The sequence below is a fragment of the Pelecanus crispus genome, chromosome 4 (assembly GCF_030463565.1).
Source record: "Pelecanus crispus isolate bPelCri1 chromosome 4, bPelCri1.pri, whole genome shotgun sequence".
Taxonomy (NCBI): Eukaryota; Metazoa; Chordata; class Aves; order Pelecaniformes; family Pelecanidae; genus Pelecanus; species Pelecanus crispus.
Genome location: NC_134646.1, coordinates 74,129,645 through 74,151,836, shown reverse-complemented (window position 1 = coordinate 74,151,836; position 22,192 = coordinate 74,129,645). Strand labels below are relative to the sequence as shown.

At 38.5% G+C, this 22,192-nt stretch overlaps 1 protein-coding gene across 3 annotated transcripts in view; it reads right to left on the bottom strand.

The window, feature by feature from the left end:
- Positions 1-102: 102 nt before the first annotated feature.
- Positions 103-22,192, bottom strand: part of KIAA0232 (KIAA0232 ortholog) — an 83,024-nt gene continuing 60,934 nt past the window's right edge. For 2 of the 3 annotated variants that reach the window (XM_075708632.1, XM_075708634.1), the window contains 6 exons: positions 21,687-21,768; positions 16,796-20,093; positions 5,894-5,975; positions 3,701-3,798; positions 2,591-2,735; positions 103-1,692 (listed from right to left, as the gene is read on the bottom strand). In XM_075708632.1, the coding sequence (XP_075564747.1) occupies positions 1,652-1,692; positions 2,591-2,735; positions 3,701-3,798; positions 5,894-5,975; positions 16,796-20,093; positions 21,687-21,768 (3,746 nt within the window). In that variant the 3' untranslated portion in view covers positions 103-1,651. The remainder of the gene's footprint in view (positions 1,693-2,590; positions 2,736-3,700; positions 3,799-5,893; positions 5,976-16,795; positions 20,094-21,686; positions 21,769-22,192) is intronic. The other variant, XM_075708633.1, reaches the window with a different exon arrangement.

The following is a 22,192-nucleotide window of genomic DNA, read 5'->3' as shown; positions in this document are numbered from 1 at the left end:
TCTCTCTCCGGGGACTTGCTTAATTCTTAACTGCCACGTTGTATCTGTTACATACGTTAGCCAAAGAAAATGAACACACACACACGCCATCCATTTGTCCTTTTATATTTTTATTCGGTGTTAAGTAACTCCACAAGAAAACAAAATCAGTTACTCTGGTGTACGTGAAATCAGAACAATACAACCACTTGAAGCAAAAAGTAGAAACAAATTTCAGCCCAGGAATGGAAAACTGATACTTCAGTGCTATGGATATGCAATGCGCTTCATACCACAGTGCGGTTCAGCGTATGCCAACCTTTAATGCTTTTGTTGTTGTTGTTGTTGTGTGTGTTTCTATCCATACAGAAAAACTAAAAACCACACTTCAACTCTCACTGAAAGCTGTAGAGCTTTAGCCATTAAACTATGAAAACAAGTAAAGACAATTTGTTATTGCCCAAGCTCAAGATACGATTTTATTCTCCCCAAAGGTGCTGGAATTATTACATGCCACGATGTAACTATAAGCAACACCTTTGTCATTTTTGAGCCCTTTCTTACCAAAAAAGCAGCTCTAGCCAAAATTAACTGAGCTGAAGTTTGTGTTTGAAATATGTCCATTTGGTCATTTCTTGTTCTCAAATGAAGTTCTATTCCATTCTTCACTGTAGTGATTTGAAGAATTTGTGTGTACAGTTCTTGTTTACTTTCATGTTACAGTTAACTAGTTCTCAGTGCAGGTGCTAAACAACCTCTCAAGGAAGCTCCAGAAGAAAGTAAAATATATAAAAATCTATCCAAAGTCTGCAAATAAATTAAGAAAAGAAACTGTAAAGTGTCAAAAGATTTCTTGTATGAATACAAACCCTAAAACATAGTCTAAGAGGAGGACCAAAAGCAAGTCCCTGGGTAAGGACAAGCCAAGCCAATTTTAAGTAAGGATCTCAACAAAAGCGTTGCTCAAAGAATGGCATGGTTTTCCAACCATGTATCTCAATTCTTACATTATCAATTGAATAAAGGCAACAAAACCCAGTTACTCAGAAAACCTTTCTAGCACAGAACATATTTCAAAGGCAGTTCAGCTCACATTTCAAACAGCTGTAGTTCTCGTGAGGTTTATTGCCTGTCAAAATTAATGGTTAAGCTTTTCAAGTCAGTATTGGACTTTCTGCACTTCCTGATGTTATAGACATGCTGCTAGTGTATAGACTAGTTAGTTGTTGTTGTTTTTAAACTATGAGTTGGTAAAAAACTTAGAACGTTTAGTTTTGCAAATATTGCTCCTCCTGGCTTATACATTTTGCATAATGTGTTAAAAGCACAAGGAGTTGATAGTCTTGTACAGATGCAACTTGACAACGTATTGACTTTCTAAGTTAACAAAAGAAAATTTAAAAGCAAGTCACATAAAGCAACAATCACTACTGCAATCACACATGTATGTTGTAAGTCATCACTTTCCCTACCCCCCCCACCACACACATAACTTGCCCCACACATTCTCTCGGAAACACAAAATGAACTACGAGATTTACTAAAGTACAGCCACAACAGCAGCTAACTGCAGCAGCCACAGGATTTCTTTCAAGTGAAGCGCTGACCCTTTGCATTTAAAACATTGAACACTCTGAGCATTTTAGATAGTTTCAGTCATTCAGGCTCAAGTTCAGTACAGGATGCTTTTGCAGGTTACATGAATGCCATCATCTGCAACAAGACAACACTCTCATTACTCGTCACAAAATTCACAACAATCCACACATCACCCCAGTGGTTTATTATTTTTGGTGTTACTTTTTAAACGCCTGCCCCACATTGGCAAGTTGCTAAAAAGGACAAAAAAAAAGAAAAAAAAGGAAAAAAAAAACCCCAGATTGCCTCCATACCTACAAAAAATCCTTGGCTTCTCCAGTTAGCAAAAATACAAACCATGGTATCCTCAGTGTTGGTTTGCGGGAGGGGGGAATCATAGGATAGAAAACACAGTTTCTGTAAGTCTCTAAAGCACAACCCTGTTGTTCCTACTTCAAAGTTACGAGATTTACTGGATGAAGACTGGACAAGTCATTCATGCTTTTCTCCTGCATTCAGAAAGGCACTGATAGATTACAGTGTTAAGTATTTATCTCCCAGTTCTTAAAGAACAAAGCCTGATGTGCAGAAAGCTGAAGTCTCTGAATAGCAGAAGTAGTTGTAGACACTGCGATGCTAAGAAGATAGTAATAGTGGTAGGGCTACAGTTACGAATGAAAATAACTGCAATTAAGATGCAAAAAAGCAGTGGTACTACTAAGACAAGCACATGCACATCCATTCTTGATTTGACAACACAATCTAGTCTAGTTCAAATAGCCAAGAATTTAACAGGTTTTTTTGGGGGGAAAAAAAAATCTTCAACAGGACAGCTGTGTCCTCATCTATAAAATAAGCAAGAAGAGAAAGATAAATACACATCTGAATCCATTAACTGAAGAGGAAACTCAAGTTGTTGTTTTAGAGCTACAGACCCTCAAGAAGGATAGTTTTCCATCTCATGTTACTTTTAAATCATCTGTTCTACTCTGCAGTTTTTAGAGTTGAGTTCGAGAAAAAAGCTCCTCCTCACATGGATCAGCCCATTCACTTCCACCTTCTGAAGCTGTGTCTTCAGAGCTGGAGCTATCACTGGAGTAGATCTTCTTCCTGAAGCCATTTGGTTTTGCCTCAGCATTTATATCATCTGCACATCTTGCTTCATAAACAGAAGAAACCTAAGGATTTAAACTGACAGTGTTGATGGGGAACAATAAAAAACACGCTTGCTTTTTTCTGAGCTGGGAGGTTACACAGTATTGTAGTCGTTCAAGAGAGATGTCATGGTTACAGGGCAAGTCCTCCACTTCCCTGACTTAGTCCACTATGTACAAAGGACTGCAGAACAGCAGGAAAAAAAGGTGGGGGCTTTATTATTTTTTCCTATTCCTTCATTTTAGCATTTGCACAAAACAGCAAGAGACTCAAAAGTGAACTCAGTTAGAATGCATCAGTATCACAGGTCATGTTAGAAAATTACTGTAAAAGTTATCTCCAAAATTTCATAGTAAGTATTAAGTACCGAGAAAACACAGCACAGTTCTGACTGAACTTCAAGCAAAACCAAAGTATTTTCAGCTGAATCAGTAAAGTTATAGCAAGCGTGTCACAGTGTAAACTGAAGTGCTATCATCACTATAAAGTTTAAAAATATATCAGTAAGTGCACATGTACACGAAGATTCTCCCTACAGCAAAAAAATCAGGTTTTTGTTCGTAAGCAGGACAGAATTCAGCACACATTATGTTTAGGCCTGTGGCTACTGGTCCTTTCTGCCTTCATAGTGCACATCAGCCCACTCTACGCCTACTGAAATTAGAAGTTGAGGAAAAAAAGACTCATGTTTAACACGCACAACAAGCAAAAGCCGAGTGTTCCCAAAGGAAACTGAGTTTGCTTAACTACCATAAGTACAACTCTGTACAAAGGGCTGTACTCCCCAAAGCACAACACTGAGGAGTTCTCAGAGGAATGCTCAAGACACAGAAGAGATCAAAACACGAAGGAAAGAAAAGCTTTTGAAGGTTTTCATAGGAATTTCATTTGAGGCCAGACTGAAAACTGCGATGAAAGGAAAGACGTGGTAGCACACCCTTATAAAAGAAACAAAAAACCTCCTCCCCCAAACCAACACCACACTTACCATATTAAAATCTAAAAGATGTTCATCATCATTGGATACTTCCTTTACATCTGCAAATTCTCCTACACCATTCTCGCCCTTGGCATTTGTATAACACTCTTACATTGTGTTTGGGGGGTGTTTCAGAGGAAAAAGGAAGAAAAAACAGAATTGAGGAACACTGTTATTTACATTTAGCCAAAATGAAACCATCTAGAGAAGTATTCTTGAAATTCACACTCTAAGCCATGTAAACTCTGTGATTCTGGAAGATTTTATAGTTTGACATCCTTAAACAGATAAGCATAATACCTCATGGAAGCTTCATCAAATCTTACCTGGAGAACCAAGTAATAAAAAAAAGAAGCTACTTAGTTAATGAAAACATCTAAAATAGTAAGGTACAAAGAGCAAGAATTACTTTTTTATTATAAATGGTTCAGTACATTTTTCAGTTCTGATACTGCACAGTGTTTTAGATCATTCCTCTTTCTATACCCATACAAAATATACTGCAACAGCAGCCTGATCCTGACTGAAGCTCAAAAAAAAAAAAAAAAAAGTTGACGTGAATGGCTGTTGTTTCTACTTACCAAGCTTCCACATATAATATCAACATAGATCGTATCGATATATGGATCACATGCATCGATATCCATATATAAAAAATACCTATACAGAAAACTGGATACAGCTAAAGATTTGTGAAAGAATAGCATTAGCTCTGAGGATAAAGCCCTAGTTTTATTAAACTTAGTCTAAAAGAGGAAATCCTGAAACTATTCTACTTCACGGAAATTCTGCCACTGTGTCAAGCAGGTTCTGGACTCCTTAGTATTTTATACGGTATATTCTGGCTTCCTCTGATGAAGTAAGGGCGGTGAAACACCGAGACAGTTGTGCAGGTTTACCAGCAGATGTCAGCAAAAAGATGACAGAATTCACTCACAGGAATTCAAGGATTCCTCTGTGTAAAATACATACTCAAGAGTGTGAGTCACTACATTTGCTAGTACACCAAGAATACCCCTGCAATTATCCCTGTGGGGAAAAAAAACCTTTACAAAAGGACACTAAATATCTCTACTTCGTCAATACTGAGTTTTTTTCTAATATGGGAGGTTCTGTGACCAGTCCAGGAGGCAAATCAAAGTCCTGTAGGCATCAATCTGTTCTCTTTCACTGTGCAAACACATTTCTATAGTTGGGAGTGAAGTCAGTTAAGATGTTCTTGAAAGTAAGCCAAACTGTCCTAAACACCACAGTAAGGGCATTTAGGCACCAAGAACACCATTTAGTTCGTTGCACTTTAAGGTGCATTCCAAAAATAGTTCAGTAATAATCACTGGCTAATCTACTTCCAGCTTATTAAGGAATCAGGTCTCTGATCAAAAGTTTCTTGCAGTGAGCCTCCACCAACAGAAAGCACCAGACCACCTGTCAATTCAGTACACAGAGTGTTCTTATTTAGCCTCCTGGCTCCTCCCCAGAAAAGGTAAATTGGTACGCAGGCAAATAAAAGCTGTCTGGAGTCTTGCCTGTCCACTGAAAACCTGGGCTTGGGCCAGCTGTCAGATGCTGGGAATTCTTGGGAGGCAACAGAGAGTGCTGGAAGCACACCTGCTTCCGCTTGCGAGCAGCCTGCCTACCAAGACGGGACTTACTCTCTGCATGGGACAGAAAAATTCCCAGATTGTCACTGTGAAAGGAGTGGCCAAGGGGCAAATCCCTCTCCTTCCCAGCTTGAGAGAAATTCCACACGTTCACTGAATAGCTGGCATGTTATTTATGCGAACCCCTAAAAGGTAATTATCACGTTTTCACATTCTTATAAAATTAGCTACCTAATAAGTATTATTCAGGTTGAAGCATATTCAAAAATGTGATAAAGTATTTTCAGAGTCAGAGATTAATATTCTATTTACTTAATTCCAGGCTCTGGAATTAAGTAAATTTGCATAAATGTGAAGACTATTTTAAAAGCACTTTAATTTAAAAACTATTTAGAAGCATGCTAGAGATCTATTACAAATGTAACTGAAGCATCCCTGTTCTGATAAGAGAATCTATTGTGGAAGTTTACTGTTTTGTTTTTTTCTTAAAATACAGATGGTAGTCCCAATTCATCTGCAACAATTCAAATCCGTAAGAAAGAGCATTGCATTCTAACATGGGTGCAACAGCAAGTCAGTTCAAACTGGCATAGCCTCTTACCTTCACACTGTGACGCAGGAAAAAGGGGAGAATAGAGCGCCTTTTCCCACCAGCATTGCTTTTCCTGGCTGCCACTCATTCTCTGCAGATTAGTATTCAATATAGGAAAGTGTTTAGACAATAATCACACTTCATTGTGCTATAAATAATATACTTACATGTAAAGGAGGAAACTCTGGTATTACAACCAGTTTGCTAGGTCTTATAGGTCGCGCTGTTCAATTTCTAATACTAATGGGAAAGGACTGTCAAACTACAATAGAACCATTATCTGAACTCTTATACTCAACATGAACTCTATGCAGGAGCTCATACTTTGCCGATATAGAGCTGTACAAATCCGTCACAAAAAAGATGAATTCCAGCCCTATGCTGTATAATCTAAGTACAAGACAAGAGAGAACAGATAGCTGCGCAAGAGATGAAAACACAAGGGAACAACATTAGTCAACATGACAAACAGCTTAGTATAAAACAAAACAGAAAAGAAAGCAAACAAAAAGCAGCAAAATTTAATGTTTAAAGTCTAGAAGGGTGAATTAGCAGTACGATTACCATCAATGGGATAACGTAAAATTAAACTAGAGAATTAATGTGTCAACATGAGGAAAAAACGGTTATGAGGATGATTAATAATTTGTCTTTATGCTAAAAATAATCTCAATCTACTCACTAATAATGCCTAAATACTCCCCTCCCCCCACATTTTAATGCTAGTTTAAATTTACCTGAGCCCTTTCTTTGTAAAATTAATGGTCATGGCCAAAATACCAAAGGCTTGTCACAACAGACACGTCCCTAGTTTTATGACTGCATCTGTGGTAACCCCATTAACCTTCAAAAGATGATGCCAGCTTTTAACATCCCCTATAGATATTAGATAGAATGATTCAAAACCAAAGTATAGTGCAACTAGCTACTAAAAAACATTAACAAATGAGTGTCAACACTGAGTTTCTGTCCAGCTTTCTCCTCTGTAAACCTGAGACCATTTAAGCATGGAAAATTTATGAGCCTCCTTTTGTTCCTCTTCTGTAGAATGACAAACCTATAGAACCTAAACTTACAAATGCTTATCACTTAATAAAGAGAAGCCCCTCAAACCAAATAAGCAGCTCAAGAGTGCTGTATTCAGAAGCATCTGCCAGATTAAACTTTTTTCCCCACAAAATTCTGCTATAATGAATATTGAAACCATCCATGCTGGTTTCCTCTCGTAAGACTGAGGAGTAGTCCTTTTGGAACCACCCTCCAAAAGCCCAAAACCCACTCCAGAAAAGAGAGTTCTTAGAAAGTTAAACCATAGTTCAAAAAAAACCAAGACAGAAACGGGGGGGGAAAAGCTCAATGGTATTTGACGCAGGACTTCGTAAGAAATACGTGCATTTACAAATAAATTCAATCACAGAAGCCTCACTCTGCTTCTGACTGCAGACAGAGGCATCTGAACTCCACAGACACAACGCTTCATTAACTTCTAAGTTCCCCGCGTCGCTGATGTCGCACCCGCGCTCGTATCTGCACACGTGATGAGCTGGACGAAGCACAGCGCGTTACAAGCAAAGCCAGCTTGAGGCTGGCAGGGGGCAACAAGCTCCAGCGGTCTGGCTTCCTGGGCTAAGTCACCACCAGAGCCTCCGTGGCTGCGTCAGGACGGCTCGGTGACTGAGCTGGTGCTGGCTGCGGGCTGCTCCGCGCCCTCTGCCTCGATCCCAGAGGAGTCGGAGAAAGCCAGGGCCACATCTTCCGGCTGCAGGGCTTCAGGCTGAGCTCAGAGCTGGCCCTCTCGCCCCCACACCGACCCTCGTGGACTGACGTGTGTTATTTCCAAACCAGCATTAAGGTCAGATGCGGAAAGCAAAAGGATGGATGGAGAGACCTGCTATCCATACTAAAGCCATTTGGGGGTTTTGTTTGGGAGGCGATGGGGGACACAAATTGACATCCATTTTATATATTCACTGAAGAAAACCATTTTCTCCTACAGTTGCTTAGATGTCTACTACAAGTGTACAGTCTGTCATCATGAAAATTTCTGAAAATTAAAGAAGTACCCTTAATTAGCAAATAAGAAATACCAACTCCAGAATAGTCCCATGACTCTACTTTCCTTTCCTTTCCCTTTTAAAATTGCATTTTCAATTTATGGCACTTCCTCCTCTCACACATACTCACGTGCACTTCCAGTATTTTATGAAAAGTTTTCACACATTTCCAGCTACTCATATAAATAGCCATTATTCTCAATTGTACTAGTATTAGAAATTGCAAGTGGAAGTCTCTCCTCTCTGAAACTATTTATATTTATTCTTAGTACAAGCTCAAGGACAACAAGGCAAAACCAACTGCAGTGCTGCTGCACTCCCAGTCTTGCTGCAGGTCCGAGAGAAGGCTGATGGGTTTCCGTTCTTGTTTTACAGCTAGACGTATGGTAACTGAGGTTTCTCTTAGAGCTTCTGGTTGAGGCTATGTAAAATCATTGAGGACTTTAGCACTCAATAGCACAAATACTATGCTAATACTACAGTTATGAAAGATTCTCCTCCCCCCAAATCCTGGCAGATTTCAGTCACAATTGTCTATGAATTTTCAGTAGATTCGGGTCAGAATTGTGCAGTTAGATCCAAAAACTAAAACTTCATTCTGCTTCTCTCCTCCTCTCATCTGTCCCCTACTGGGGTTAAGCCAACAGCAACAAAAAAATAATTTTAATGTTTGCTATTGTTTGTGTAAGCGTTTGAAAGAGTAAAATAGTTTCAAAAGTTTAAATAGCATTTACATGTTTGTCATTGGCATCTGGCTCACATCTGTTCCTTCTAACATCATTTTATGTCTCTTTTCTCAAATGAACCTTCCTAAGAACTTCATACAACAGCAGGGCTGTCCACTTAGGTCTTTTATCCAAAATTCCAACTGAAACTTGTGGTATACAAAAGAACAACCATTCTTTGCAAATGTCAGTACAAATACTTTCTAAAGGAATAAAAGCAATTATTAGTTTTTTTCAACTCGAAATTCCACTGCGGCTTCAAGATCAAATTACAGTGAAACAGCTCTGTAATCTAGCTGGAGTAAAGTAGCTAATATGAAGGAGAGATTTTGTGAGCTTACGTGGATAATGACCATTTTAAACAGTGTATCTGATCTCCAGCATCACGATGGAATAGCAATTTGGTGTTTTGTTAAGGATACAACTGAAAAAAAGGGAAAACAGGCAGAGAAGTGAGAGATTGTTTCCTGCACTACAAATGCCACTGCCTACAGCTGATGAGATCTTCCTCCCCTCTTCCGCTCACACACGTATTTGAAACAAAGCAGCCAAGGAAGATTACTGTTCTACACAGTTTTATTGTATTGCTGCTTTCTTCGCAAGACTGCTATGGACAGCAATTCGTAATTGATTAGCTGATGAAGCTGTATTGTGAGAATGCAGCAGAATATCATATCATATTGATCTGGGGAAAAGGCCAAGCTGCTCTGGCAAACACACTTTAGACAGAACGAATGCCCAGGAGGAGCATTTTACTCTTTTGTTTGTGTAAACTGTTCCATACTCGCGACAGCAAGGGATGTACCCAACACCACAGTTTTCAACTGTGACCAGTAGACAGCCTGATAAACAGCACATTTGAGTGGTACTGTTGGTTTGCTGACATAAGATAAAATTTAACTGTATTTTCTGCATGACAGGATACTACACCAACTTTCAGGAACATCCTTGACAGGGGTACTTAAGCAGGTGAGAAAACAGTGACTACCAAAGTTGGGAAAGAGCAGGTCTAGAAATATGAAAGCAGAATTCAAGAAAAAAAAAAGACCCATTCATATGATAAAATGATAAACCTGCTACTGTCACATCTGCAATTTGAGGTTTTATTACCTGAATGATAAATGTGCAGATGGAAAAGTCAAGGAACAAAAGGTAGGAGAAATCTGAAGGGAGCAGGGCGGTGGGGTTCCTTCCCCCTCTCCTTATGTATACAGATGTATTAAAAGGGAAGTTCATGTTGATAGATTAAAAGAAAAAAAAACAAGCCCACAACCCCCAAAATATTTATTTTATTTATATTTTTGTTTATATATATATATTAAAAAAAATTCTCCTCAGGTAAGAGCTTGATTGCTCATGCAAGTAGTTCATTAAGAAGTCACTTTATTATTTCTTCTTGGCAGAAAATAACAGATAGCTTTATTTTGCCACATCAAATAAATTTCTTAGCATTTATGAATATGCAACACATTTTTTTCTACACCAAGAACTGCTATAGGATGTGCTTAACAAATCTTATTTTATCAACAATCTGCATAGGGGGAAATACTAGTACGATTTTTTTGCTGTTCCTTAACTAACAATTTGGTATGAGGTAGCAATCATTTTTATTTCCTTGCTTCCATCACAAGTTTTTCCCCTACAGTTACAGACAAAAGTCCAAAGCACGTTCATACGGCAGATAAGTCATCTGCTAGTTAGAAAAGTTACATTGGTCAGAACTTTAGTCTTCAAGCAAAATTTATGCAAAGCATGTTCTCAGAGCTGGGGTCCACAGTTTTAAGGACCATCTGCCTGAAGATCTTGAAAAAATGGCAATTCCACTATTTTATGAAAAGTTCTATTGAATTTTCCAGCTACCCATCTAAGTAGCTATTATTTTTCATCTAAATTGATATGCCTTTCAGGATAGACTATTTAGGCTTTAGATACTAATTTGAAAACACCAGCATTGAATATTTCCACCCTTTCAGAATGCATGCTGACAAGGATCGAGGCAGTGACGAGTTTTGCAGAATCTGAACAGAATAAGCACTAAAGCCTCATTATGATCTGAATATTATCTGAAGTGTTATGACTGACAGTTTCATAACCAACCACAGAAAAAGTCATATTAATCTGCTGTAAGTACAAATTTCCTTGAACCTGCTCTGCAACCCCTTACTATCAGAAAGAATACAAGAAACACATGAATAATTTAGAAGTCAAAGCAGCAATGAAACCATTGAGTCCCATTCCAAAAGATCAGATCCTAATTTTAGTTCATCAGCTACCCAGGGAAGATACATCTGCCTTAGGAAGCTAGAAGGAAGCCGAGTCTGGACTTTATATTCTTAAAACCTATTTGCAAGTCACCTAATTCTCAAATTTCACTGAAAATATATGTGTAAGGGACCCTAGAGATCATCTAGTCTCTACTCTTGCACAAAGCCGGAATCAACTACAATGTACTATTCCTACATTCTAAATTGCTTCAAGACAGAATTTCCACTGCTTCCCTAAAAATAATTGAGCCTTACAGTAAGCTTGTTTTCTGGTTAGAATTCTTTTTCTTCGGTTTCCCTTGCTGTGATTTAAGGGCATTGCATCCACTTCCTTTGTGTTTACCAGAGCCTACAGGACACGCACAGCTTTCTCCTTATCTCTTGTAACTATGAACATGGATTCTGCAAAACTGCTGGGTTCTTCTTCAGGTTTCTCTCTCTCTCTTTTTTTGGTTTTTTTTGGTTGTTTTTTTGGTTTGGGTTTTTTTTTTTTTTGAGATAAACCAACCCTAGTTCTTTCACTCTGTTTTCAATAGTAGTGATCTTTGTGTTGCTGCCCTCAGGACACCTGTCTTGATACAAGGTAATGGGAGCTGAGCCTGGTACTCCAGCAGAAGGCTTTCCAGCTCCAGCTCTAGCGGAGCAACTACTTCCCTCATACAGAGGGGCTTTCCCATTTATGTATCACAATGCTGTCTTTTGCAGTGTGTCATTGCTGATTTATGCTCAGCTTATGATCTACATGAAGATGCTTTTCTGTTTCACATCATTTCCTTGCCTGTCACTCCTCACACTGTGTTTGTGAAGAGGATTATTATTTTCTTTAGGAGTTTGTATTTGTCCCTGCTGGACTGCATTTTATTTTTCAGACTTCTCCAATTTAACAACCTTTAGATTCTAATCCTGTATTCTAGTGTAACTGAGGACTTTCCCAGTTCGATATCATCAGGGATTTTCATAAACGTGTATTTTACTCCCCAGACCAGAAAAAATTAATCACCCTGCCTTGCCTCTAGTAAGCCACTGGGTGTTATTTTGAGCATGCAATCTTTTTGCCAAACCAATACTTAGAAAGTTTCTTTCTCATGCATCCATGCCATTTACTGGTTAAAACAGAGATATTCATTGATAGAGATAAGTCATTGGTAATACCCCAGGTTTCATTTTCCTCTTTAAAAAGATGGAAACATGTTTGCCTTTTATATATTTTCTATCTTCTGTGTGTTCTCAAACAAGTATTCTACTAGACTTTTTTCAAATTAGTTGCTGCTCCTCATGATATCTAGCTGAATATTCCTATCACTAGCTGAAACAATGTAAGTTATCTGTACTACTCCTTTGCTTGAATTGTTGGTGAAAAGACAATAAAACAACAACAAAAACCCCACACTAAACAGTACCTTTTTGACATTATCTTTTCATAGCTTTCCAAGCTTGTTAGTTCTGTCTCAGAAACATCCTTCACTCATTTTTTTCTGTTTCTGATTTACTTCTAGGACTTTCAGGTGTACCAAACCTTTATTTTCTTGGCTTACCTTATACCTTGGTTTTTTTCCCTCATGATTTTTACACTGTCATTGTGAACTCCATCTTTTTACAGTCCCTCTCATCATGAGATACTTTCATCCTTCAAAATCTCAGCAAATTAATGTCTTACTAATTACAAAGTTAGAGTTCAGAGTCTTTGTAGGTGTTTTCATCATCTGTCACGATCAGCACATATCAAGAACCAGCTGGACCAATCCCTTCTCAGATCACCCCAAAGTTACTCTCTCTTTCACAATGAAGTCCTTTGCTTTGTATGTGGATGACTACATGCTCTTGAATGTTTTTTCCCCACTTGATTCTACTGATTTTAAGGCATAAAGCAGACCCCTCTGAATTTTGCCTCCTCCTTATCACTACCTAGGTTTATGGCAGGTTATCTCCTAACACTATTGATCTCAGAACCAATGCATGTAAGGCACCCCTCTTCTCTTCCTCTCTTGACAGCCCTTCCTAAAGGAGTTATACACTTACATTGCACTACTCCAGTCAAGCAAAGTACCTCACCAAATCTAATAGGCCAATTAAGTCATGAGATCCATAAACACTTAACGTTTTTTGCCAGTAAAAATTTCCTCATCCCCAAATGCATTGTCCTAGGCATGTTCAGACCTCAAAAGTTTGGTCCGATCCCAACAAGACCCACAAGTCCCTTCATCTATGTCAAGGACTCAATAGCATAAGAATTCTTAGGGCACACCTACTAGGTCAGAGCCCATATAAAATTTGTTGGTAAGAGATTCAGCGTTGTTATATTCAGAGACCATTAACTGGACCAGATTGTGTACTTACCCATGACTCCACAGCTAAACAGTAAGAGCATTTACTGGGAAGAAAAAGGACTGTACTTCAGCAGGGTTTTTTTGTAGGGTTTTGTTGTTTTTGTTGTTTGGGGGTGGGGGAGCATTTGGGGGTTTTGTTTTTGTTTTTAATCTTAAGGCTAGGCATATAATTATTGTTCACTCTTGAAGAACTTCTGCAGGAGCTATCAGCAAATTCCTTCTGCAAAATATGCCACAAGTCTAAAAGAAGTGCTCTAATACAGAAGGTAAGAGGGAGGAAACTGAACCAGATTCTTCTACATTCTTATAAATAGGAGGTATTCCAAGACGTGTGTTGGCACAGCACGTATATAATTCAAGTTTATGTGATGCAAACCAGAATGTTTTACTATTACACTGTGGTCTGCATTAGTATTTTCACACCCATTATTTATGCAAAAATATTGGAGGTACCTCAGAACACAACTCAAACTATGTTAGATAACAGTGAGTTAAACAGTAACTAATTTTTATCCTAAGTCAGTAAAAGGAAGCACAGAAGTTTCACTTTTAAGAAATCCTTTAAAAATATTGATCTCTTTTTCCCATGCATGTATGTGTGGGATGTCCAGGAAGAATGCTTCTCCTAAACAGTTCTAATTCTAGGTATTCTATATTGATTTTGTTTAATGCTCATGAAAATAAATAATATCACTCTTAAGAAGAAAACAGTTTGCACACAGAAGACATACTTGCATGAGACTTGCACCCTTCCAGCACACTACAGTCATCATCTTTACTGATTAAAGTTTACTTTATAACCAACATATTAGAATTGTTTTAATGCTTAAAAAACCTCTTCTTTTACAGATAGACTTAACTACAATAATAAATTTAGATAAATGTTCTCAAGCCAAAAAGCCTATTATCTTCAGATGTACACTAACGGCTCTTAGAAAAGCCCTGAGCATGCACACATCCTCTTGAGACATGCCAGATACAGGAGGGCTAGTTAACCCAGTCCTTCTGAGTTTAGGTTGTAATCAGGCTTCTCAAGCCCCCTAGGAAGAGCTTAATTGCAAACCAAATCTAGAGTCTAGAGTGCTGAGATGGTTGCTGGCCCTTTGTCCTTCTTAGTGGCTTATAATTTTGAAGCAATGAAAATGCCTACAAAATCATGTGACCTGAGCAAGGGACGCAGTTAGTTTTCCTCTTGCACTAAGGAACTTAAAATAAAATACCAGAGCTTTTTGAGCGAGCACTATTCAGCACCAAAGGTTTTTTCCAAGCCTCATAGCTACCATAAACTATGGAACCACTGTAACTTTCTTGAAACCCCTATGAAACCACTTACTACTTTCTTGCATGGATAAATGGTTGAAGCAAAGATGAAAATAAACACCCTCATGGAGCACTAAGTATCCAGAAAGGAGATCTGAAAAGGGCTGGAAGGAACTTTAGACTCTTGCTGTCACAAATAACTGTATTATACCATTTATTCATTCATTATGTCCTACTGCATGATGAAGTTAGATTCTGCTTACTCCTGATAAGGTAATTCCAGAACCTGTTCTGACTTACGGTCTAAGTTTATTGATTTTTTTGATGACTCTTTTTGCAAGGCCTGGCACAAACCCAGAAACTTCCCAGACTCCAGAAAAGATATTGAGCCACTTCAATGCTGTTAATTTAACAGAGCAGCAGGAACCAAGATGTCTCAAAAGGGCCTGGAAACATCACAAATTTGATTCTCTCGTGCAAGCAGCAGACATCAACTTATTGACACTGAGAAAAGAAGCTGCAATAGCAATTAATTTAAAGGAGGATGAGAAGAGAAACAAATGGGGAAGAAGAAAAATAAGAAACACTGATTTTGTCCAACAAAAACGTTAGCTTTAGTTTTAGCAAGAAAAAGGTTAGCTTTCCCATACATGAATTAGTGTTTCAAACTTGTAATTGAGGAGTATACAATTGCACAACACAAGCTGGGTGCGACTCTTCAGCTGAAAATGAAAAAAATTCCTTCCTAATGTCGATACTACAACTGCTGAGTATGTGGAAGAGGAGGCTGAAGAGGAAAATGTAAGATGCAACTTTTTAACTATCCAGACAACATCTCTGGACTGGCTGCACAACTGAATTATTTTAGTATAGACTAGACTAGAATAGAGTATTTCAGTTGGAAGGGACCTATGATGATCATCTGCCTGACCACTTCAGGGCTGACCAAAAGTTAAAGCATGTTATTAAGGGCATTGTCCAAATGTCTCTTAAACACTGACAGGCTTGGGGCATCAAACACCTCTCTAGGAAGCCTGTTGGAGTGTTTGACCACACTCTCGGTAAAGAAATGCTTCCTGATGTCCAGTCTGAACCTCCCCTGGTGCAGCTTTGAACCATTCCCACGTGTCTTGTTGCTGGATCCCAGGGAGAAGAGATCAGCACCTCCCTCTCTGCTTCCCCGCCTCAGGAAGCTGTAGAGAGCAATGAGGTTGCCCCTCAGCCTCCTCTTCTCCAAACTAGACAAGCCCAAAGTCCTTGGCTGTTCCTCAATAGGACATTCCTTCCAATCCTTTCACCAGCTTTGTTGCCCTCCTCTGGATGCATTCAAGGACCTTCATTTTGCTGGTCACATATGACTTCTCAAGAGCAGAGGGAGCTCACAGCAAGAAGAACTTGGATATTTTTGGCTGGAAGGGATTTTTTGCTCTTGATCATTACTTAACCTATGGCTACAATGACTTGAAAGAAAACTCTGAGCTTAACCCATAGTTATAGTTAGGCCTCCTTACAGTACCATGGTAGTGATGGATATTTTGCACCCATGTTTTATTTCTTTTTGCATCTATGCTGACAGGAGAACATTTTAAATTTCCAGACAATTAAGCCTTTCTACAAACCTTTCTTTTCTGAAGTTTACATCCAATAATTCAACTCCAGATTCTTCTACTTGGAAGTAACTATAATTCATATTGCAAAGACTGACTTCAGATCTTCCTCTTCAAAGTTTTAAAACAGGTTTGAATCAAAATCAGTAATATCTTATTACTCAAACTTTATGCACATTTTAACATATTATATGTAAATCAGATAAGCTAAAAACCTAAGGTAAACAGATTTTAAAGTCACATGAGTGTACACATGCATATATTTCTAAAGGTGTGCAAGATGACACCGTAATGGCTGAAGATGGTTAATTTTTTTTCACAGAATCACAGAATGATTAAGGTTCAAAGGGAACTCTGGAGGTCATCATGTCCAACTCCCCCCACTCAAGCTGGGCCACCTAGAGCAGGTTGCCCAGGACCACATCCAAATGTCTTTTGAATATCACCAAGGATGGAGACTCTACAACCTTCCTGGGCAACCTGTGCCAGCGCTGGGTCACCCTTACAGTAAAAAAGTTTTTCCTTATGTTCAGATGGAACCTCCAGTGTTTCTACAAAACTGTATTTTTCTAGAGAACTATACAATTACAAACATTTAAATTGAATTGTCACATGACAAATTGCTGGTTATCAGCTGCCAGCTGTGAATTCCATAATTTTATATATCCACATACCTCTTCAAGCTCTCCTGAAGAAACAGGATTATCCTCGTACGTAGGGAAATGGCACCCTGCTTTACAACTGCAAAACCTGCTAGTCTCCTCACGCGGCTCCACTATTCTGCAGTTTACTTTAGAGCTCTCCATCGCCCTCCCATCTAGAGATTCTTTCATACTGCATTCTAAACAGGGATCTTGGTTTCCTACTGGCAACATCCCAGCCGACTCTTCTTGGGAATCCAATGATGTTTGTGCACTCTTCTCCATTCCAGACTTTTTTAATCTGGGAAGGAATTTTCCAGATTCAAGCTCTGATTTTCCATAATAATGCCCTTCTTTTTCTGCATCTTCTTCCAGAGGTTTGAGATCTGCTTGTGGATCCTCAAATACATCCACTTGAGAAGGGACAGCAATACCTCCCTCATCTTTTTCTGACTCAAATTCTGACTCACTTCCACCACCTGGAGAAAGTTCAGATGCAGAAATTGGGCGAAAGTGAGTCCTTGGAGAAATCCGTATAGCCCTGTACTGCGTTCGATCAACACCACATATCCTGGGGTGTAAAACCTCACTGTCTGAATCAGAGCACAGAATTGACTTAGGTTTAAAACTAGGGCTGAAAGATGCAATTCCTTCTGGCTCAAACGAACACTCTACATGAAGAACTTGTGAAAATGGATTGTTCAGGTCAAAGGAAGAGAATGAGTATTCAAGCCCTGGTTCTTCAACTTGAAAGTTACCACAAGCTCCCAATAAGTCTTCATGGAAGATAAAAGAAAAACCCTTATTTAATCCGTTATCTCCACTCTTTGATTGCTCATTCTGTTCAAATGATACAAATGGCCTCCATAATTGCCTATGACCAGGAGCAAAACTATTACCTGGAGTCATAAAAACATCTGTACCAGCTATTGTCACTACATCGGAAGCTGCACATTGTAATAAGCTCCCTTTTGAGTGACCAGGTGGCACCACTGCCCACTCTCCATCACTGTTAAATGTTTTGAGCTCCCCATACACACCGCCAAGTATAAACGAGTTTTCTTTATCCTGGTTAACATCCCAGGGTTTTGATGGTGTAGTATAGTCACCACCATCTACTTTTGATAAATCATTTGAGACAAAGGCTCTCTTCTCTATATTCTCCTTTTGACCTTCCCAAAGATGATACTCTGATCTTTGCACTGCTTTATTGGGCTCCTGGAGGGTTTCAACTTTTGCTTCTGTATCCAAACAGCAGCAATAGTTATTTACATCACTCGAAAACAATTCATCTTCTATTCCTTCTATTTCTACCATCGCTGCAGAATTTCTGTCTGTCATATTTGTCCAAATATCTTTAATAACCCCTGAGCTGTAGCCATCTCCATGTGGACTGCTTTCACTACACCCTTGTGTAGTTTCATAGTCTTTACTTTCTTGTTTTTGTTCTAGCTGAATACCACAGACAGATTCTAGCTTAGATTTTTTTTTGAAAATCAAAGTGGGCATTTCTCCTAAAGTTCTAGCTTGTTGCTGGCAGGTTTCTTCTGGCAAAAAATCTAGAATTTCTTCATCTACATAACTCGAAGACACTCTAGGAACTACATAATTAATATCTTCTGCATTAAATTGCGTGGATTCTTCATATGGAATATTTAAAGTCTCATTGTCTGAACGTGTTTCTTCCGAGTGTGACCATGGACTACAGGTTCTTGTTGAAAGATTGGAACAGTGTTCATTTTCATCAAAGGCACTATTTTTGGTCCATATTAGCAATCTAGACTGTGTTTTCCCAAGAATATTAGCAGTGCTACTAGAATCTGCATTTTCATTTCCCAAGTTGAGTGTTTCAAAAGAAAACGGTAAAACAGAGTTACTGCATTGCACTTCAAACACTGAAAAACAAGAGTTTATACCAGACCCTTCATTAATATCTGAAAAGAGCTCTTGATTGCCAGCAAGCATGTGTGAATTAAGCATTGTGCTGTCTAAGATGGGGGAGAATCTGATTGGAGAATCTCCTCCAAAACTTTCCCCATCTGCATCACCAGAACTAGAAGATGAACAGCACTCCCAAAATTGAGCTAAATTACTAAGGTCTTGCAAGAACCACCCTTCAGCACCAACAGAGCTGGTCGTATCTGTCCATATTGCACTTTCCCCTTGCAACTCCATTCCATCTAACACTATGCAACATTCTGCCTCAAAATCAGTTTTTTCTTTACTCTTTTGTCGAATCATATTTAAAATCCGACTCTCCCCTTGCATCGTATCTGAGGCACCAGGATCCAACATGGATTGATCAATATCCACTTCATAGAAGTGTGTTAGTTCTGACAGATGAACATCATCTAAATATTTGTCGTCCTCTGGTTGAGAACATATTGAGGTCCCAGCGAGGTCAATATCCTCATTTAGAACTGCAGGCATTTCTACAAAGTGACCATCGATGAAAGTACCTGCTGCGAGGTATGTTTTATGAATATTATTGTTGCTAATACAAAGACCATGCACTGATTCAGACAACTCTTCTACAGCCTCTGATGTTACGCCACATATATCTTCTCTGTTGCGGTACGTAGTCTCCAGCTTGCTTTTTCTGCTAAGAGGAACAAAGTACTCTGTAATCGGCTCAGTATACCACAAGGGTTCTTCTTTATATTCCTTTTCATTTCTGCTGTCTAAATACAAATCTTTTCCATCGCTACCGCCAGCTTCTTTTCTTCCAATTTCTTTTAATGGCCTTTTACCTCTTTTGCACAACTGTTTGATGGACCCGCTGCTACTGCTGCTACTGCTTCCGCTGTGGACTTTTCTATCAGCCTTTTCACCAGATTTCGCTGAAAGCCTGCTTTGCCCGTTACGCCCTTTTTTATTTCGAACCTCTCTTGTTTTGTGTCTTACTTTAATACATTTCATTGATGCCTTGTATTCACCTTGATTACCACTAGAACTTGAGCCAGCCTCACTGGATCCAGATGACCAGGAGCGAGGACGCATCTTTCCCTCAGACTTATGTCGGACTTGCTTTTTGTAAAAAACAGGCTTCTCTTCAACAGTGTTGGTACTAAACTTATTTTCTTTCTCATTTTTACTTTTCTTCTGCTGGGTTCTTTCCTGTACAGTGGCAGATACTTTATTACTTCTGTCTTTAGTTACTTCGCTTTCACTATTGCAGTCCTTTGGAGAAGATGTATCCGTGCTAGTTGGTGGAGCAGTGGATGAAGATGAGGAGCTAGAGTAAGAGCATACTTTGGATTTATTCCATACAGTCATAATTTCCTGCAGGCAAACTGGCTTTTCAGAAAGAGGAGGAAATGCTTCATAGTACCTGAAAGCAAAACAAAAAGGTGACATTCAGATCGTAGAACTTCAGACAGGCATTAAGATTAGAAAGTGTTACTAAAACCACATCAAAGCACTACCAATCTAACTGCCAAAAAATCTAGTTTGTTCTGCATATGCACATGGCAATCACTGCACTGTTTATTTGAATGATAACAAAGGGGAGATTAAGATAAGCTTTAAAAGTGCTTATATTAATATATGTTTAAAAATATACTGCCAAGTAAAACAATCCCTTTTTAGGGAGTACTAAACTTCACTGTAGACAGAAACTGTGGATGCTTAAAACAGTGAAGGCCTGACTCCAGATTTATTAGATAATGTAGCAATTCACTACAGTAGTCTTAAACATTTTTGATTTAGAGTATAAGTGAAGAAGTCCTAAATTTCAGTCAGTTCAGTCCTGAATTTCTGTTCTTTACATTCTCCTTTGTGAAATGAGACACTATCTGTTAAGTTCTACACAGTTTGATCGTCCGGTTATTAAGAAAAAGCTGTTGCAAAAAAAAAGATTAGTTCTTGAGTAGTTTAAGATGCTTAACAGCTTTGTGCAACAGGGACAAAATTAAAATACAGTTTTCGGCAACGTTTAAATGTTTGACAGTGAGGTATTTGACAGTAAAGAGATTTATACTGAATCGCATATATTTCATTGAAAACCTATTAAAAAACATTCAGAAGTCAGTTAAGTTAAATGCACATTAGCACAATCAGTTCCCTGAAGAAGTATCATCCATTTAGCAACACTTCTACTAGACTGTTGCTACCAATGGTTATTATTAAGAGGTACAGAAGCAGTCATATCTCCAAGAGAAGTCAATGATAACACGCCTGGGTACTGGACTCGGGTACTTGGTAACTAGTAGACCACTTTGGTTATAAAGAGTTTAAAGGTTATAAAAGAGTTTCAGCTTCCTATTTCTGCAACAGAAGACAAAGAGTTCTGAACAAGGCAGGACAAAGGGTAATGGTTTTAAACTAGAAGAGGGTAGATTTAGTCTAGATATAAGGAAGAAATTTTTTACAATGAGGGTGGTGAAACACTGGAACAGGTTGCCCAGAAAGGTGGCAGATGCCCCATCCCTGGAAACATTCACAGTCAGGTTGGACAGGGCTCTGAGCAACCTGATCTGGTTGAAGATGTCCCTGCTTGTTGGAGAGGGGTTGGACTAGATGATCTTTAAAGGTCCCTTCCAACCCAAACCATTCTATGATTCTACAAACCCAGAAAACTGTTCCTCTCCCTGCAAGTCTAATGTATCAATTAATGCTGTTTTAAAGGCTTTTAATTTGTCTAGTTGACTTGGTCTTAAGGAAACTAAAATACAGTACGGTTTGAGTTCTGCATATAGTCAAAAGAAAGCAGTCAGGACTTTGCCAGAAATTAAACTAGCTCATGGTACCAAATGCTCATGTTTAAACATGCAAGATAAACAAAAGAAAATGGCAGGAAAGAAATGTATTTCTTAATATCCACAAAACTCCAGATTCCCCACTAAGTTAACTTCACTGTGTTAAAATATGGGAGTAAAAGGAGAAAAGAGAAACGCATCTCAGATAATAATAAAAAAATGCATACATTTCTACTTGATCCTTTGCTGTGGGAGATAAATCAGTCTCAGGAGACAAAGAGCCTTCTAACTTTTTGTGAATCTTCTCCTCTGTTTTGGAAGAAAATTCCAAATGCTTAACAGAAAAATTCAAAAAGCCAGTGTATTTTATAACAATATTTAACAAAAAGCACCAGGATGTATACTGTAATAGTAGTAAATTTCCATAAACCACTGTAAATAACAGAACAATTTATAGCCTGGTTATTACACATAAAGAAATTACAAGTTTTCACCCAAGATTCAAGTTTTCCACAGTTGTCTTCTTAAGCCCCGCAAGTTTCACCAAACATGACTGGCTAGCAGCTGCTTGCAACTTCATGGTTAGCAATGCCCCCACTAGGAGACTTCCTATTGCGTTTTTAGTTATTTCCTATCTAAATCCTTATCTCCTTCTTGCATTGCTACATATAAAAAAGGATTTTTAAAAAACCCAGCTATTTAACTAAATATTTTTATGAATGGTTTCATCTAA